Raw genomic sequence first — 19,768 nt, forward strand, 5'->3', positions numbered from 1 at the left:
TGCAGCATACTACTCTAGTGAACTTTTACAGAGGAGTTTTCACTTATGGTATCTTCGACTGGTTGTTTCTGATCGCTCTAGAGTGCTCTGGAGCGACGCTTTATCTTCGACTGGTCGAAATAGAGAGCTCTCGCTGCATTCGACTGGTTCATTTGGATCTCTTTCTCCAACTCGGAGTGCTCCAGAGTGCTAGCAACGCCGTCGAAGCGGTTGCGAAATCTGGGTTGGGTTCCGGTCACATGACTGCTCCAGCTTCCCCTGAGTAGTGATTCTGTTCCGCCATGCCTGCCACGTTCTGCATTTTGCGTCGTCGTCGCGTTGATCACGAGGGAAACACCGGAAGCCACGTGAGTTAAAGGTACTGTAAAGCAGCACCGATCAAATGTCATTTAGTGTGTCTATTCGATAGCCCAAGCCACCAGGACAAAAACTGCGCAAGTTTCATTCCAATGGACGGTGCAATTAATTAGAAAATTGCAATTAAAGATTACGGGCAGCACTGTACTAGGTATTCGAAATGAATCCGTACTCCTGACACATACGGCGGCAACCACATTGCATGCGTATAACACTGGGCCCGACATAACAATTCATCACAATCCATCATAAAATCCGCCCCTGCAATCCACACAACGATCCACATCTGAGGATAAACGGATAAGCGAACTGAAATGAAATGCTGAGCCGTTGAAGAAAATGTGGCAGACGCTCAAGAAGCCAGACAGCGTCGGGACTTGTTTGTTCACAGGGGAGTTTGTTCGTTCGAAAGAGGCCGCGAACAGAAGGAGCGCGCAGGCGCAGCAGAGAAGTAGGGAGAGCCTCCATCGAACAGCGGCCAGCGCAGGGTTACTTCGCAAACACAGAGGTTAACAGGTTAAAGTGTTAACAGGGGCTTCAGAATGCACAGGTAAACAGGAAAACTAATAAGATGGTTACTAAAATAACGAAGTTCCGATGTAATAGTGTGTAATACCAATTTTCAGTGTTGCCCGCTGTACAGGGGGTTGTTTGACACCAGGCGTCGCACCGCTCCACTACGCCGCATCTTTCATGGCAAACTAAAAATATTTATAGCGCGTTGTCGGTCGTATGGTACCGCATATGGTATTTAGAAGCAACAAAGTCTCTAGTCACATCACCGGCATATCATGCTTGTCTACTGCTTTACAGTACCTTTAACATTCCCTCTCCGCTCTCCTGTTCGAGCCTGCAGCGTTCGGCTTCTGCACGATTACTCCGGCTTGAAGTCGGAGTAAGATGCGGTCTGAAGTCGAATACACCATTAGTGAATTGCGGTGCGAACTGGAAGCAGACGAGCTCGGAGACAATCGCCTGCGCAGCGCTCCCATTGGTGTGCCAGGCCTACGCCATCATGATGTTAGTAACGCTGGGGCTTCCTTAGGTGCAGAGGCAGTGTGAATCTTTAAAACTGGTTTATTTGATACGTAATCTGTTTTCGGAACAGAAATTTTGCCAAGTAGACTTCGCTTTTCACTTGTGTGTGTGTGTGTGATTGTGAAGCGGTGCTATACATTACTATATCGGTCTCATACACATCTTTCCTGATGCGATGGTCCATTTGATGCACCATATTAGCTAGTGATGATGAAACTCCCAAATCATAATCATTCAAATAAAGTTGTTCTAGCTTGCTCCGCCGGGTACAGGAAGCTTTGAAAGAAAAAAAAAACGACACGGGAAGATACAGAAAGGCGTTCTCCTCATGCAGGACAATGCACCGGCTCTCAAATCAGGTGAGATAATACAGGTTATAAAGGACTTGCGATTTGAATCAATTGAACATCCGCCGTACTCGCCGGATATGGTCCCATCGGACTATGTTTTTGTTTCCAAACCTGTGAAAATGTTTGAAAGGAATGAGATTCTCGGAAGACTCGGAGGTGATAGGAGCAACCGAAGCATAGATTTCGGAAAGCACACGTCCGATTTCTTTTTCCGAGGGCTAAAGAAGCTCCAGGAACGATGTGCGAAGTGCTTTGAACATCGACGTGAATATGTCGAATTGTACAAGTTCTGCGCTGTGACTGTACACGATTTGCGTTCGGTGCAACACGACCATTGGCTGCCATGCGCCTCGCGCACAGAAACAGGGGCCTGCAAACGCTTTCACTTCATGTTGTAGTCACTGTACTCTATGGTGCGCTTTTCTGAACATCAGGCCGAGTGTAATTGCGGCACGCTTTGTCCCACGACGCTTGCGTTCCTCATTTTCGTTCACCGCGTAGCAACATCTCCCGCAGCAGCATCTCCAGCACATCTGCGAACTCTCTGCTTGCGCGAATGCGTCGCAGTACACCGCCTACGCTGTAACTCCGCGTACGTTCGTGTTGCCAAACGACGTGGACGACATCACGTGAGACGTACTGTGCAGAAACTGAGCGACCAGCGGCGCATGTTCGAGTGGGTAAAAGCGTGCGCTCGTTGGTGGTAGCCATGCTCTTGCGGGAGGTTAAGAGGTGCTGGGTCCGAACCCGACCACCCAGTGGCGTAGCCAGAGGGGGGTTTCGTGGTTAAATCCCGCCGAAACCCACGCACTATACTACAAAGGAAGGTTTCAAATCCAAGACCAGCAACGTGATGTCAGCCACTTCAAAGGAATCAGGTGCTTGGCGTATCATATTTTCGGAACGGTTATCGTAAATATATTACAATCTACTAAATTCTCGTCTAACCCTGCCAATCCGTCTAAATCTGCCTACTGAAGCGGCGTGCCAATAAAGACACAAACGACGGAGAGCAGCGTGACGCGACGCGGACACCGCGGTCTCAGAAATAGGTTTTAAAAAATGCTATCGCATTTAATAAAGGTTTAAGACTGTGGGCCGCGTTCTTGCTTGTCAGGCCGAGAACTTCTCAGCACCCCCTCGTTGGTGCGATCAAAACCGCAATTTACGCTTCCCCACATGCCTCTTTCTGAAGAGGCATGGCAAAATGGAGCGCCATGTCATTGACGTATCCTCGAACGATCTCCAGCGATGAGTGGGTAAATCATTCGAGGTAACCAATGACAAGCCTCTCCACGTTGACGCGCTTCTGGAGAAGGAATGAAGACACAGGAGAGTAGAAATTGCGGTTCAGTTCGCTCATAGATCACGAATGACGCAGCCAAATGAATCCCGTCCCTTTTTCATTCCTTTCTTGGTAACAGCCCATGACTTGAAACAGACACCACAACACGGTCTCAAACTCACCTCTGAGCTGAGTTTGAGACCGTGTTGTGTTGTCTGTTATCGTCCTCTACCTTGTCTCGGGTTTTCAAGTCATGAATCGTCACCACCAGCTCGCTTGCTACCTGACCTTTCTTTCGTTAAGGTAACGACGTCTTTCATTCAGGGAGGAGCCTTGCATCGTTAATCCGTCTAATATTGCGCCAAGCGCTTCAGTGAAGCGTCTCAACGTTCTCGAAGATATTCTGTAAGGTATCGTTAATGAGTCAGCTGTGTTTATACGAGAGCACTCGAAATATAATAGTGCTGCGCCAAACAGGCACAGTGTCGGACCTTTCTCGCCCCGAACTGGGATATCCCCCAGCCAGACGCCATCAGCTGATGGATCAGAAAGCGTCGGCGGGCATGTACACGATGTCCGTGTTCCTTTCGAAGTATTTTGACTCTCGTTCTTTCAATGTGTCGTGAACAATGACGCCTCTGATGTGCGTCTGCAAGGATAACCGCATATAGGCCATCGTACTCGTTGAACAGGGGCATTCGGGAAGATAGATTACTGCTGACAAAGTCTAAGGAAGATGGCCCTGCTGGGTTGGGTGAAGAAACATCAATTCTGGACCTTCGAACAGACGCACATAGTCGGTTTTAGTGACGTTCACTTCTATATTGGCTGCGATCAATGAAACAAGTACATGGGCAAACAAGTGCGTGCAGAATTCCGTCCCGAGTGTCTATAGCCTGGTTCCCACTTGCCGGAGAGGGATCGCGAGCCCGCCCATGTGTTTTTGTCGTGAAACGTGAACGCACGGGATATCGAGCGTCTTTGGCTATGGCTATGCAGAGCCGTCGACGCTGTGGCAAAGGTGCCCAGCTACTATGGGCAACATTGGTCGTGCTTTTCTGGAATCGACGCTCATTTATTATTATTCTTTTTTTTTTCAATTTGTTGTTTGTTGAAGTGCTGCCCCTGATGTACAGGTAACTCTTGCGCAGAGTAATAAGAATTCACGAACACGTTCAGCAACGTATTCCTGTCACCGCAACCCGCCACGGTGACACCACGCTGCAATATATTAGACCACTGCATTGCGCTTGCCATGCTGCAGGAAACACATGCAATACGACGTCACATCCTCTTCTGTTCTCATTGGCCATCCACCACGCCTGGACGCGAAGTCGCGCATAGCACGATTGCCTCTGCAGGAGGGAGATATACCCGCGCGGGGAGTTCAAGGACGCCATTGACGCCGTCGCTGGGCGCCGCGGGTCAGCTCCCCCTCAAGTAGTGCTGTGAATATCATGACCATGGCCTGGTCTGGTCCGTTCCATGACTGTAATAATTGTGGTCTGGGAATGCATGACAGCCGCAGGTTAGACGCGTTCGAATTGTGATAGGAACGATGAACGAGGTGAAATAGATCACAACGGTGGAAACTGGAATGCTTTCTTCCACGAAAGAAACGCTTCTGGACGAACATTTTGTCTTTCAAGATGACTGTACACCATGTCATATAACAAAATCGCAATTAACCGGCATTGCTTAACCTCTGAACAGGTTGCTGAATTGACCTGGAGAGCCCATGTTGTGAACACAATCGATTTTTTTGTTTCGGAAAGTTGGGCACGGGATCGTAAAGAAGCCCACCAACACAAATGGAGCTAATTGAGCTCCTATCGCAGCCTGGTCTTAATTGGATGCGGCCCGCTCCTATCGCGGAAATTAATCCTATATTGACAAAAGGAGGTGTTTCTGAGAGGAAACATACAATTACTTAAGAACTTTTTGCGTTACTCTCGCTTTCAGATGAAACTGATAATAAGTTTAAGCCGTATTTTCCATCTGTGTAATGTCTCAAAAGACGAAATTTGATCTGTACAGCTAGTTCAATTACCTCCAGGTACCACTGTAGTATAGTGGGGAAAATGAAACTCAGAAACAGGAACACAGCACGATTGAAAAAGGTAGAGAGGGTGAATATATGCACCCCTCGTGTGCGTCTGAACGAATATGGGGCTGTTGGTGAGAGGGTCGTCAGCGTGATGTGGCTAGTATCAGCTTCGAGCGTATCGGAGGGGTGTTCTTTCGAATGGGAGTGTTGGCAACTCATCAACACTGACTTTTTCGACAGTCGCCGTATTTGAATCATCAACCCTATACTAACTATATTCACTCCATACATTTGTCGTTCTATACGGGCGTTCGAGCCGCTGCAACCGAACCGTTCAATCGACTTACTCGGCGTCACCCTAAATACGCGTAGTTTAACTGGCGTCTTGATCTGTTCCGTGTTAGAACATGTTGCCGCCTATAAATACCGCGATCTTCTAGCACTATGTCATGGTCAGTCACGTATCACATATCGTAGCCGATGCGAATCTGACATTAGGATGCTTGCGAAGACAACTTAAAAAAATTATATGCATACTGCATTTGTCAAGCCAAAATTTGGAATACACATCTGTTATTTGGGACACGTTTCAAAAATACCTACCACAAAACAATTCAATCAGTACAAAGCCGAGTAGTCCGTTCGGTCCTTAGTGATCATTCCCCGCACGGTAGCCTTTCTTTTGTGCATGTGAGAGAGAGCCGGCCTTCCTCCCTTGTCTCATCGTCATAAGGTCGCTTCCCTCACTCTTTTCCACAGAATATATCATAACAGTGACTTGCATAAAGAGTTTTTATGTAGTGCTGCCTCGATCATGCTTACAAAGTAATGCGACCATTGGGTTAAACATGACTATTTTACATAATAATTCGTCTGGAATGGCCATCCCTGTGGCATTGCTGCCATAAGAGATCCTCACTCGGTTAAACCAAACAACACCTCCTAGAAAGCAGAAGGCCTGCGCCCTACGTCACGCACGGAGGCCTACAGTTGCAGCTCTTGATGCTGCTATGACGTCAATGAAAGAGCGAACAAGATAAAAGCTTGAAGCAGCTCGCAGAGCTCACGCAGGCCTCCGTGCGTCACGTATGGGGCCCAGGCCTTGTGCTATCTAGGAGGTGTTGGTTAAACACGGAATAACTGATCTTCGGGTCACTGTCTCCCTTTCTGCCCTCGTGATCATTTGGATGACGTGTATGGATAGTTTGTAGTTCTGCTTTCTTATTTGTCATATTATTATTAGTAGTATACTTCTTGCTTAATGTCTAGTATTTCCACACTTCTAGCATGCACTGCCAAAAAAAGAAAAAAGTACTGTAAAAACTAACTTAGTACATCGCCATTTAATGCTCATGGAGGGGTCTTTGACGTATTATAAAGGAATAAATAATAACTAATTTAAAGACACGTGCCACTGGTATTTGTCAGCATCCACGCATCTTGTCTTCACTATTTCGGAAACCTGTTACTTTTTTATGCATCTACAAACGATGGTTAAAATTAGTGAACGACGCTTCAAAACAAGGTACTGCAAAATGGCAGTCCTGCGGTCGAACAGCTAGACTGCAGTCCTGTAGCGTGTAATGACCGAGCGTTTACTCACCACAAGCTCCGGAAGCTGCACCAACATTTTTCAATGCGACACTCCCAGGTGAGAATTCACAATCGCAATTAACGCGCCAATATAGTAATTTGATCTCGCCCAGTGGAAGAACAGTTTCTGTTCAAACTATCAGCGACTCCCATCCTGAGGCTTTTACTTCAATTTACCCGCACCTGATGACTGGATTATTGGCCTTTATCGTAATTTAAGGCAGGTGACAGAAAACAACACGCGGTATCTGTGCGAACTATTAGCGTCAGGGAAATTTTTGTTGTTCACACTTACCCACTGTTTGTAGCCGCACAGTTGCCGATCTGGATTTTGCTGACACGAAACGGACTTCGCACTGGTATATGCCAGAATCCTCCGGCTGAGCATCTCGTAGCGAAAGCGCCGCTCTGGCTACCGAAAAATGCAACCTGCAGCGAGGATAAGTGGAGACGTCACACACTGAGAAAATGTCTGACTAAATGTGCACTATAGTGAAAAAACAAATATAATAAGTAATAAAAAGTATTAATCAGAAATAGGAAATGAGCTAATATCGCCCATCAGCAATAAAAGACGTTCTTGCTGCGGAGGGGAGTGCATGGTTTGGGTGCTAAAATGTAAATTGTATTTTGGTAGTGTGCGATCGGGAAGAGATGGAGAAACACCGGATTCATTGCGACTTGTCACTAGGACCAAGTCCCCGGTGGTTTTATAGGAAATCGCGCGTAACAGACTCTAAACCTGTGACATTTTAAAATATGAAAAAAATACCTATCCTTTGAGGCCCTTTGTTTTCACCCTCTGCACGGCTGAGATTCCGTTGGACGTTGCATAGATTCTGCAGGAGTTACCTAAGGTGACGTGGCGTTCAAAATAAGGAGCACACTACGGCGATGGAATATACAAATGTCCTCGTCATTATCAATCAGTGTACAAGGTTTTGTTAGCCTTGGAAAATGCGTGTCACCAGCTTCGACAAGTTTTGCAGAGAATGGTAGCTCGCTGAGTAAAATTTTAGGAGCATTGGAGAAAAATGGTTTTGGAGTTTGTGATGAGTTTGTGATGAGTTTTTAATGAATCATCAAAAATGCAACAGGAATGCAAGGTCTATTGACATCACATTATCATCAACAACCTTACAGAATTTTTAAATTAACTTTTTTAATGAGTGATGTACGCACTATTTTTGTTGTGTCCGTGATGCGTGAAATCATTAGGCTCAATGCAGGACGTCCTGAATTTCACTAGTTCCTTACGTGCTGAATTACACGAAGTGAATTTTACCACAAAGAGCAGCGACCGTGGTTAAAATGTCAAATTTATAATAAAGCAGCTGAGGCTATAAAATGTCTGTGGTGAGGAAAAGGGTGTGCTGAGCGAAACGTCAAAAATACACCTCAACAGCGACGAAAACCAAGTTAAATAATTAGAAGGAAGAAAACGAAAAAGCAAAGAAAAGGGAAAGGTAACTGCAGACGCTGATGCAATGCAGAACCATGAAGGCGCCACGACGGCTACAAATTCAAACATTCAAACGGCGAGAGCCGAGAGAGCGAGAGGGTGAGAGGCGAGAGTGACAGTTGGGAGTTCGACCATTGGACGCGTTGCAGCAAGTTCGTATTGTCTTCGGTTGACGTAGCAAGGATCGTGTAACTTCTGTGCCAGGTCCCCCAAACTCACCTCGGAAAAGCGTGCAACGAAGAAGGCCGCCACTAGATACCCAACTGTTGCCGTTCCGGATCACTTCAGCGCGCTAAGTTCAGCGGCAAAATGTTTTTGTTGTTTCTGCGAATGAATCTAGTCTTTATATGTCCAAATAAAACGCGTATAACAACTTTCTGTGTCGTGTTTCACTTATTGGTCCCGTTTTTAAACGTGTTGAGCGATCGGAAGGATCTAGTGCACGGCTGCGTGCATCACATAGCGTACCTGTCGTACCAGGCGCCGCAGGCGCAGTCGTTCTGTGCAGTATTTGCGTGTGTTTTAGTGCGCTCTCTAAGACAGTGCGATGACAATGGTCCCCGTGCAACACATTGTCGATTACACGGAACAGTTTTCACGCTAAGAGGACATACACTGTGTACGCGGAAGACACGGACATTGAAACGCCAACCCGACTGCACATAGTGCTGCTCCTGATGTTCGCAGGTATGAGTGATGACCGTGATGTTTTGATTACTATTAATTAGAGGGTTCATTTTTGAGACTTAGGAGGCACTTGAAGAGAAACAGGATAAGAAGGTTGCGAACGTATCGTGAAGAGGAAGGGGATATATGTCGCAACCTGCATGGAACACAAGTGTCATGTGTCATCTTCTCTGAGAAAATACAAGATTGGATGTGGCCAACAAAACATAAAGCTCCCTGTGGTCCGTGAGTATAGCCACCTCACAGTGAGGCGTGCGCCTTGTCTAGACACAGTGAGTGATCAGACTTATACAACGTTGTACGTACATATAGAGATCTATTGATTATTTCTTCCTCGACAGTGTATGCTTATATATGCCATAACCGACGTTGCCGTTAGTTTCCTGCTAATGATAGAAACAAACGCCATCGACAGACTGCATGGGAAGCGCATCAGCGTCAAATGAAGAGAAAACAGACCACTGGCCCTCGCTGAGCTTCTCGACTGCGGTACGTACGAGGAGGTGCATATTGTAGTGTAATCATTTAGCAACGTAAATTTTATGTGCTTGGCATTTTCATGTAGGCTCCATGGGGCACCGAAGATCGCGTCTTGCTAAGGCATCAAAGCGTAGTGCCTCGAGTAGCGACGCTGACCCAGGATCAGCGGAGGAGCTGGCGCCTCCAGACGTTTCCACGGTTAGTGTTCACGTTACTGTTATCATAGCTGAACGTTGTGAAAGCTTTTTCGTTGTGACTACACCAATTGTAAAGTGTGAAAGGTCAATCGGAGCTTGAACAGCAGTAGCGGCCGCGGCGTTCTTCTTGGTAAGGCTGCTGTTGTGCCGTTTTCGCAGTTTTTCTGATTATGCTAACCTAGTGAGTGTCAAAAACGCTTGTTATAATGAACCGACATATATCAGTGCTCTATACTGTTTTGCAGGATACTGGACACAGTAGATTTTTACGTACTGTTCTAGAGCTCAACAGCAGCCATGTATGAATAAAGAAATAAATAGTACACAACTGCAATCAAGTCTCGTGAGTATATCATACATTTGGCACATTGCGTGTGAGCAATTTGCAGTGTATTTCGGATTGCCTGTGACATGTTTCCTGTGCTGTTACTGATGCGTTGACATCAGGAGCTACACAGAAGACATGTCACATGTCATGGACACATGCAGTGTAGGCAATATCGCCACACAACATAAAGTCATCAGAAATGCACGTAGACTAATCAGAAACCTATACTAATTAGGAAATCACTGAAAACTTACCAGAAAAGCATCATAAACCAATGAGAAACTCACTCATCAAGTATGCATCAGAAAAGACCGGCCAATTTTAAACACAAATTCATCAGAAATTCGTCACAAGATTCACCAGAAATTATGATGGCTCTGATGCCAAAAGTCATTGACTTTTCAACAAAAAATCATGAAACATTTTTGCAAGGGCTTGGTACCAAGTTCCGTGGCCCTATGTCAAGCAGCAGGCCAGAAGTGAGTTTATCACGTTTGTATTTTTCAATTGTGCATAATAGTGATGATGGTGCTGCTGCTGCTGATGATGATTTGTGTCCTATTAGCACATAATAGTGCGCCGTGCAAACATTATGCACGCGTGAACGCATTCCGAAACCTAACGAAGCGTATCCGAAAACTACGTTAAAGTGTTCTACTAAACGCACACTGTTACGATCTGCGTTGCGATCTATGTCTGATTTATTTATTTATTATTATTACTTATTATTTAGTCTGACTCGTTCTTTCTAGCGACTAGAAATAATGAGTAACTAACTGGCTGGTAGTAGCGCGTGGCTAAATCAGACCAAATTTCATAGGCTGTACTAACAAGGTCGTACTACTATTGGCACACGACGGATCACTGCGCAGAGGAAGTGATGTCCCTGAAGATGCATACGGCTTGCGCACGATGATGGAAATCCCTAGGGGACCGGATGCTCCAGGAACAATCCACATGTCACATAGCCTCCGTGAAAATAACACAGTGAGATGTTGATGAAGCTGCTGGACAGATAAAATTACTATAGCATTGAAAATCCTCGAAAATACTCCGTCTGAATCGCCATAGACGCTGGCTGGTCAGGACAGTCTTCAACGCCTCCTGCTCTTCACCTTCTACAGACAATGGCTGCAAGTTTATCTCAAGCAGGTATCCGCTGATATGCAGCGACAACTTCCTAATCTCATGAAATACACATACTCTTTAGTATACCCCTTGCTGGTGCTAGTCTCTGCACTACATGCTTGCTCAAATGGCGCTTAACTAACATTATACAGGGCGTTTCGCAAAACGTGTCACAAAATATAACAAGAAATCGACTTGCTCGAAAATTATGTGGTCAACGGTGTTTTTTTTTTTTTCGCGAAATTTTGCCATGACATCGAAGCTCTTTTACCAATTTTCTACATCCAGAAATTGAATTTATTGAATTGAACTCCGAAATTCGCCAAGGGAACGTAATATTTTTTCGCCAGAAACATGAAGGCGTATCTGATTTATCCCACTCGATCACAAAATACATTCCTACTACACTGGTAGTAGCTGAATAAAATAGCGAAAATCGTTGTTGCGATACGCGCAATATGTCGCCCCTGTCAATTTTCCGTCAAGTTAATGCAAGAAGCGGCGAAAGAAGGTCGTGGGCCTCTCCCCACTGTGTCCATTTCGGTGCTTCGGCAAATAACAACCGCGAAGTTGCACGCCAGTTATCTGAAGTAACAGAGAGAAGGGTGTGGGGAGGGGTCATAGTTTTTTTCCACCGCTTCGTGCCTTAAATTGAAACTGAGAGCGGTCGACAAGTCGCGCGTCTGAAAACAGCGGTTCTCTAAATTTTCCGGAAGAACGCCGTATGTATCCCCAAAACGTAACCCTGAAACCGCTTATCTCTCCCAAACTAACATGGCGGCCGCCTGCAGGTGGTTGCGCATACGCGTATATATACGCTTACGCGGAGAAGGTCCGTTGTATCAGCGTCCCTTCTGTTTCTATTCATCCGGTCTTCAGACACCTTCTGTGACTTCTTACTTCACTTAACCTTGGTCCTTCTCTAAGGTCCTTCCTCACATACGCCATGAGCAGCGAATGTAGGGGCGCCACATGCGCTTCCCCTATCGGGAGAGGGGCACAGTTCTTCCGGGGCTCCTTGCCTCCTTCTGTGCCTGCTCCGAACTCGCCACAATCTGTACACCGTAGACGGGACGAATATTAATGGCGCTTACCGTTGAGAACATTAACTTACCCTGCGTAAGTTTATCGTCGGTGACAGTAACAACAAAGGGTTAAAACTGTACAAGAGCGGTCACGTGAGTGACGTTACTGCAAACTGGGACGGCACATGGCATGTAAACGGAAAATGCCTCCCTCAGACGCCCGTATCGACGAAACTGCCCTACGATGTATTTGTCGAGGTAAGTCGAACTTCCTTCATTTTCGACCTGTTAGTCGGTGTCGTGTAACTTGTCTTCCCCAGCACCGTGTGTCGGAGATTTCCGGCGCACGTCGTCCCAGGTCATCCCAGGTCGTCCAAATTATCCGCAGTCCTACCCTGCGGCACGTGCAACATGTCGCCACACTGCGCAGACAAACCTTACGTGTAACATCACGGTAGCATTACCATTATGTAGTTACAAGAAGGAAGCTACATTGTGGAGAGGTCGGAACGCGGTTGCCGCACGGGAGACGCGGGCACATGCAGACACGTCACTGCGCTCGTCCATTTCATCAACAACGGGCGACCGAACTCCTGTACGTCACGTGCAAAGGCCTGGGGCAAGCCATCGGCTAGGAGCATGGGGGTGTACGCTAAAGGTTGCCGACTGGAACTCTTCCTAGGAAAAGACATCGAGAACACCTCTTTGTGTGCAGCACCGTGTGTTTCTGAACAGAACGAGCCTCGAAATGTGGCGAAAGAAATGTGCGAGCTGCTGCACATGGACAGCGCACTGGCTAATATTATAAACATGGAGCAAGCAGTTCCACATGTGCTCGAGGTGAAGAAAGGGAAGACAGATGCGTGGAATGCACAACTATTACACATGCGGACAGACAACCTTTTTCATTGCTACAGGACAGAGGAAACTGAGAAAGGGACTCTGGTGTTAAGAGGGCACAGCTGCGTGGGTAACCTAGATGAGGAAACTAAATTCTTCGACCTGACTGACACAGCTGTATTTGAATGTGAACTACATGACATCGAGGCCAAAACAAGGGAGCCGGGAAGACACCAGAAATTTTGGAAAGACATACGCAGAGTTCGTCTGTCAGTAAGTATATGAGGCCTCACAAGGTACTAACAACTCGCAAAGATGGTGATCAACTGGCTGTATCATTTCTCAACGAAGCAGATTTCTATTCCAAGCAAGTTGACTATGGTCGGCGCATGGAATGATGTGCCTTGATCACATTTGAAACGGTTAATGAGTGTGCTGTGGAGGTACACGGGACATATGTTTTGCTGTGTCGGCCGTGGCTATCTTGCACACCGGATGGGATTGTTGTCAGAGATGGCGAAGCGTTCCCAAGCAGCACAATGTACTGAAAGTCGAGTGCAATAGGGGTGGATGAGTAGGTGGAAGAAATTGAAGAGACTCGTGAAACTAAGAACATTGGTAAGACGCATACCGTCCACCCCTGCTACACTCTACCCAAGCAGCACAATGTACTGGAAGTCGAGTGCAATAGGGGTGGACGGTATATGTCTTATCAATGTTCTTTAGTTTCAAGGGTCTGTTCAAGGCCTTCCACCTACCCGTCCACCCCTATTGCACTCGACTTTCAGTACAGTGTGCTGCTTGGGTCCCTCCTAGAAGTTAAGTGTCCATATTCTAGGGCAAATAAGGAGATAGTGGATCTCGATAATAAGAGATCTTATGTCCCTTATCTCATATTTCAAGGAGCACAGCATTTGACACTGAGGAAGACCACTCCGTACTAAACCCAGGTTCAGCTATCCCTGTATGTACTCTGTCTTAATAAGTGCTATTTCTATGTGTATTCAAGCAGAGAACAAGTATGTGCTGAAGTCTGGAGGGACGACATGTATCTTTCAGAAGCAGTTCCTCACCTTGAACAGTTTTATTTCACACATTTTTGTGCCTGCTCTTTATCGTGAGCACTGTCAGACGACCCATAATGTGCTATAGCATACACTTTGATTTTGGCTGAAGATCTGTGATACAAGCAACAATGCAATACAAGTACAATAAATGTTTTCAACACACTTAGCAGAACACTGTCTGCATCGGATCGTTGCCTGCTCGGTGCATCTATATCGAGTTACATTATTGACGTAATTGCATCCACAGTGTAGGAAATGAACAGCACTTTCATATTATGGGAGCACCACAATTCTGTGCACTTCCTTGAGTGTCTGTCATAGGGCTTGCTTTGCTCGTAATTATGGGCTTCTGCAAGTTCACAAACACAGCGCACATGTCAATAATTTTCCCAGCCTTGGGAAGCATGTCAGCAGTTAGCTTCTCCGACAATATTTTATACAGTTTGATTCTCTGTATACACCGTTCAACATGAATGCGTGCACTGCCTACGTGGTAGTTGTCTTGAACTTCTTGTGCCGTAAAAAGCTCATTGGGCTTTGCAAAGTGAGGCATCTCAAGGTTCACGCCTCGCGCTCCTAGTTCATTCCGAATTTGCGGGAACCCCTTGTCCGTCATCACAGTGTCACCAGGACTAAGTTGATTCAAAACTCCACTGTCCACCGTTATGTAAGAGACAGAGACTGTTGCTCGTCGTGTGTTGTCGTTGCTTGGCTTTGACACAAAGCTTTGACAAAGCCCAATTGGCGTAATTCCAACAAACTTCACGGTGTACCTCCCTTTGTACATAGAGTACATTAATATACATTAATACCCTTTAATGAACAGAGGGAGGGGGCGCACAGTACACTTCAGTGCAGTCCAGGATAACACGCCAGCTTTTGTACATCGGCCGGAAACAGTCTGGCACTGTCCTCTGAACCGTACGCTTACTTGACCGATAAATCAACATCCTTTTTCTGGAGTGGAGTGGAGCACGTCCAGTACCTCTATGAAATATCTTGAACATGTAGTTCGGTGCACGGCAAAGAGCACTGCTAGGGCTGAATACGTCAGGCTCAAACGAAGTTTCATGAGGAAAATTAGCAGCTTACTGGAGCATAGTGTTACTGCATCGTAATTTTCGCTCACGCCTCCGAGAAGGGCTGAAATCTGTTAAATGTTTCCACGGAGACTCCAGCGATGCTTTTTAGTGTATCTTCAGCTCTTCCACTGCTCAGATCCTTTATGCTGTTGTATCCGTGAAACCCTTCCCTCTTCTCTTCCAATGTCACACAGATGGGGTCACAAGCAGCATCCAAATTTCCATGTGATGTGCCACAGCTTGCATCACGATAAATCCTTGGGCTGCTGAGATTTGCCTGCAAAGGCAAATCGTACCATTTGATGCGAACGTTTACATAGAGTCACAGTGCATGAAAATGGGTAATATTCAGCTGTTTTGTGCTGTGTAACTTGATATACCTGCAGCAAGGGAGCGTACCGACAATCGTGTAGCTTGGTTGCTCTTATAGTAAGGTGAAATATGAAACGAATTGAGTGCCTATACCCGAGTTTCTGCTTTCCTTCCAGTAAGAAGCAGGTGACTATATCTGGCTCAGAGTAAGGATGAGAAGACTCCTTACTTTCTGTTTGCATTGACACCTGAAAATAAAAATAATAAAACAAACAGTGAAGGTTGCAGCATGATTTTGAAATGGTGCGCATTCTTCAAGATTAATGAAGCTAATGATATTCCACCACAAGAACGTGACTCACGGAGCAGCTAGTAGTCATGCCATACAATTGATCACTGAGATCACTGCGCACGTCCATCACGTCATCATCAGCTGCATCATCTGCCGTTGACGGCAAACTGCTAGGATGCTCCCTTTGTACAAGCCTACAAGCAATTCTAACTGATTATCTAAGTGACACTTTTCTCACGCTCACTAATTTACGGCACAAATGTCACAACATGAAGGCGCCAGAAGAATTATTTCTGTGGACAAACCTCTTGTAACGTGCGCTTGAAGGGGTCGAGGTACGCGTATACACTGAAGGGAGGATCGAGGTGCTGTATGAGGGGCTCCTCGAGTCGTTTGACCTGGCACCGTCCACAAAGTGGTGGTTGGACATGACGCTTTTGATTGTGGGTACCCACGGCGAGCCGTTCTTCCTGAAAACGACAGCAGAGTCAGCACTGCATGTCGTCAACCGTAACTAATAAAGTCAGGTTCTTCGGGTACACTTACTGGACACGGTTCACAGCAGTTATCCACTTCAACCTCCGTTCCTTTTCGTACGGCTTTCCAGCGAACGAGTAAAACACGGTCCCCTGAGGAGCATTTTTCTTAGTGAACGCGCTCCCCATGACACAACAAATGTTTTTGGATGTTCGCAACGCCACTGGAATGGAACTTTCCATGCGACTGCCCGCCGGTCGACAGCGCGAGTCCCGGAAGAACTTACCGCTCCCGCCACTCGGCGGCGCGGTCGGCACGCTGCATATGGCGTACGTTTTTTTGCTCCTTGTTTTCCCGGACTTGCGTATATATTGTGATTGTCTGTTGAGAAAATTACATGTTGCTGATTTTGAGCTAGAGTCACTAAGTAAGTTCAAGTGACTCTAGTTTGAGCCGCTGTATCCTGTTTGTTTTTGCGTGTCGCCCACCGTCCAGGCTTTCTCAAGATAGAGCGTACATTGCTGTTTCTTTCGCTCGTATGTCACGAACGGCGCCGCGGATGAGTCCCGTTCCTTTTGTGTTCGTGTCAATGTAAAGGCATGTTTCATTCCGCGGGGAGAGTTTTTCTTTTTTTTTTTTCTTTTAGCCTCGAACTGAATGAGAGATAGTCGTACACACTCCGACCTTGTTTCTCCAGCAACGCACAACACGAGGACCCTGTTAATGCCCTTTAGGTGCTATGCTCAGGGATCGGAACCGGAACTGAACCCGAACCGAAAACCGGAAAAAACGTTATTTTCAATCGAACCCGAACATTTTTTTTTGCTTGTCCTGAACTGAACCGAAACGGAACCGAAAAAAATTGATACGGTTACCGGTTTGGTAATCGGTTCAGAGGTGAAATACCTAATTGTACTATCGACCGACCTTTTTTTTTTTGATAATTTTTTTTTTTTTTTTTTTGTACGATGCCAGATGAGAGTAAAAGTTCGTGATTGTATCGCCAGTTTTTTCCCGGAACAAATGAGGGCCCTGACCGGGTTCTGCCAAAAGGCTTCCAGCACTTCGCTTTTCGTTTGCAGCAGACGACCCCGGCAGTGCAATACAATAATATATCAGAGCCCTGCTACTCCCTTCGCATGCCCTGACCATCTTGTGCAACGAAGAGGCAGAGAGTGAAACCCGAAACTATGCAAAACTTCGTGCGTTTCCCTAGGAACGCTCCGTCTTGTGAAGCAAGTGGTCGTGGCGAGGCAGCGGAGCCGAACCTGAACCGAACCGATATACCTGAACCGGTTCAAGCTGATAATTTCGGTTCAGCGGAGCTAAACCCGAACCGAACCAATATGCCTGAACCCGAACCCGAACCGGACCGAAAAAAATATCGGTTCCGATCCCTGGTTATGCTCGTGTTTTGTGAATGTTACAAAAACGATCTACAGTCGAAACTCGTTAATATGGCCACGGCCGTTCCCACGGATTTTAGTCATAAAGCGAATTCTCATATTAACGAATACCACGTATTGCGAATCATACCTTGCCGGTTACGTAAGCTTCGAAAAGTAGAAAATTACGTAATCTGGTAACAGAATATGAACAATAAAGCATTTGAATGAATAACGCTTTTTTTTTTTTTTTTTCACTCAGTCTGACAAAGACATGTGCTTAGTGTAATTCGCCATCCACTTCTGTATTCCGACAATCGGCTCTGTTCGTTTGCGCTTCTTCTCAGACATGGCCGATGAATGTAGTATGGCTGCAGCAGGTCACTATGATGATATCGACAAGGACACTGCTCTTTTAATCACGCCAGACAAGGGCATCGCGAGTCTCGCTGAAAGCGCTTCTGCATTTTGGCCATTATAGGTCAGGAGACCAAAGGTCATAATAATGAGGGTAAAATACACGTGTTCGCTCCTAGTTGTTCTGAAAGTACCGGTCACTGCCATATAAACAAAATGTCATATAAACGAACAATAGTTGCATGCGGAGTCCATTGGGAAGTAACGGTTCCAGAGAAAAAGGGTCATAAAGCGGGGATGTCGTATTAACGAGTGTGGAGGGGGTTATGTGAACGTTGTGCCAACGTTCACATAATCCCCTCCACACTCTAACAAATCAGCCATTCACTCCGGCCGTAGAAGCCCGTACGGAACCTTTCTTCCCTCCGGGCTGTTGACCCACAATTCGCATGAACCTTTAAACACGTCACACCTAACCCTTTAAATACCATGCCAATGATGAGGACGGTGCCCAGAAGAAGAACAGTCTCTGTTCGAAATATCGGCGGCTTCTGTCCTGAGGCAACTCCCTTCCAATATACCCATACAGTTATTCTTAAACGTTATTTATTTAACGTGTCGTTCATCGACTACAAGAAATACATAGATTCTCGAGTCTGAATTATTTCCATAAAACTAAGCAACAATCAAAAGCGAAACCATATTACTTTTGCACTTTTTCTGTAACAGTTCCCACCTGTACAATTTCAGTCCAGAGCAATGTAAAGAAAGAAACAAGCAAACACCCGTCGGTCAATGAGGGTTTCGGTGGACTCCGGAGGCGCAAATTAAAAATAAAACAAACAAACAGACGTGGTTCGTGGATTCGAAAGATTCGATTCGCCGTTTTGGGCACTGGGATTCGGATTCTCGAATCTCGAATTCCTGCCTAGGATCCGTGGGTTCGAGGATTCGCGGATTCGGTTGGCACATCCCTAGTTATCACATAACTGTGTCACCGCTGGGAAGCACTACCCTACGCCATTGCATGTGTAACATTCGACGAGAGAGATGAGGATGAAGTGAAATGAGCTAAGTATAAGTCGTTCACGAAATTGTTGAGGTATGCTCGGTTGGCTGTGCTGTGCCGAACATGCCGCATGATGCCGCGGAAGTCGGATGTGTGCAACGTGTGGACCCGACTCATTCCGAGTACGGAGCAGAAGCTTTCCTGCTCGGGTTTCTGGGCCAAGCATTTCCTCCCAGTACGCGTGAATATAAGTCACGACGATTACGACCTTCCCTTCAACGACGATGTGTGTATTTACAAGTGTCACTCGTGCACAAAGCGACCCAGTTCCTTGACGGAAAGTTCTGGGGATCACATTGCAGTCCCATCAACGCCCACCGCTGTTTCAACCAGAGAGTCAAACCAAAATGTTTATCGGTTCGTTTAGGATCCACGATAGAGGTCCAGTTCCGGTTCAACTCCGGAAGGCAACGATAATAGCTCGAACCGATTTTTTGCAAACGGTTCAGTTCACAAACCGGTTCAGGGGTCACGGGTGGGAATGAAGCATAACAGGCAGTTAAAGTGCCACTCCGAACTCGGAAAACATCGTTTATTTTATTTAGTTCATGAAAAGTAGGTGCCTCAAGGATTCTACACGCGAAATTTTAATCCTGTTTACGAACTCTGTGCATTTCTCTCAGTTTTTAAAGATCTGCTGAGCCTCCTCAAGTTTCGATGACGCGAGGAACGAGTGACGTAATCATAATATAAGCCCACAAATTGCAATACTGTCATGTTCTGGAGAGGGCGCTCATCTCCCAGCAACGACGCTGGCGTCGTTACGGGTTACGTCATTTACTCCTGTGCATTTACTCCCGATAGGGACTATTTTTTGTGGCAATACGTTTAGTCCCCAAAAGGAATACAAATACTCCTTTTTTTAGAGTGTGGCAGGGCGTGCCGGGAAATGCGGTGTAAAACAACAGTG

At 46.2% G+C, this 19,768-nt stretch overlaps 1 protein-coding gene and 1 long non-coding RNA gene across 2 annotated transcripts in view; both read right to left on the reverse strand.

Annotated features, from left to right (window-relative positions):
* LOC135378256 (synaptogenesis protein syg-2-like) overlaps positions 1-19,768 on the reverse strand; it is a 637,949-nt gene that overhangs the window by 298,823 nt on the left and 319,358 nt on the right. The window contains exon 4 of the mRNA XM_064611235.1: positions 6,966-7,099. Coding sequence (XP_064467305.1) covers positions 6,966-7,099 — 134 coding nt within the window. The remainder of the gene's footprint in view (positions 1-6,965; positions 7,100-19,768) is intronic.
* LOC135398977 (uncharacterized) lies at positions 15,130-15,660 on the reverse strand. The gene is made up of 3 exons (XR_010424165.1): positions 15,641-15,660; positions 15,432-15,526; positions 15,130-15,243 (listed from the first exon to the last, which is right to left on the reverse strand). It is a non-coding gene; the product is annotated as an uncharacterized LOC135398977 (long non-coding RNA).

The sequence above is a fragment of the Ornithodoros turicata genome, chromosome 1 (genome assembly GCF_037126465.1).
Source record: "Ornithodoros turicata isolate Travis chromosome 1, ASM3712646v1, whole genome shotgun sequence".
Taxonomy (NCBI): domain Eukaryota; kingdom Metazoa; phylum Arthropoda; class Arachnida; order Ixodida; family Argasidae; genus Ornithodoros; species Ornithodoros turicata.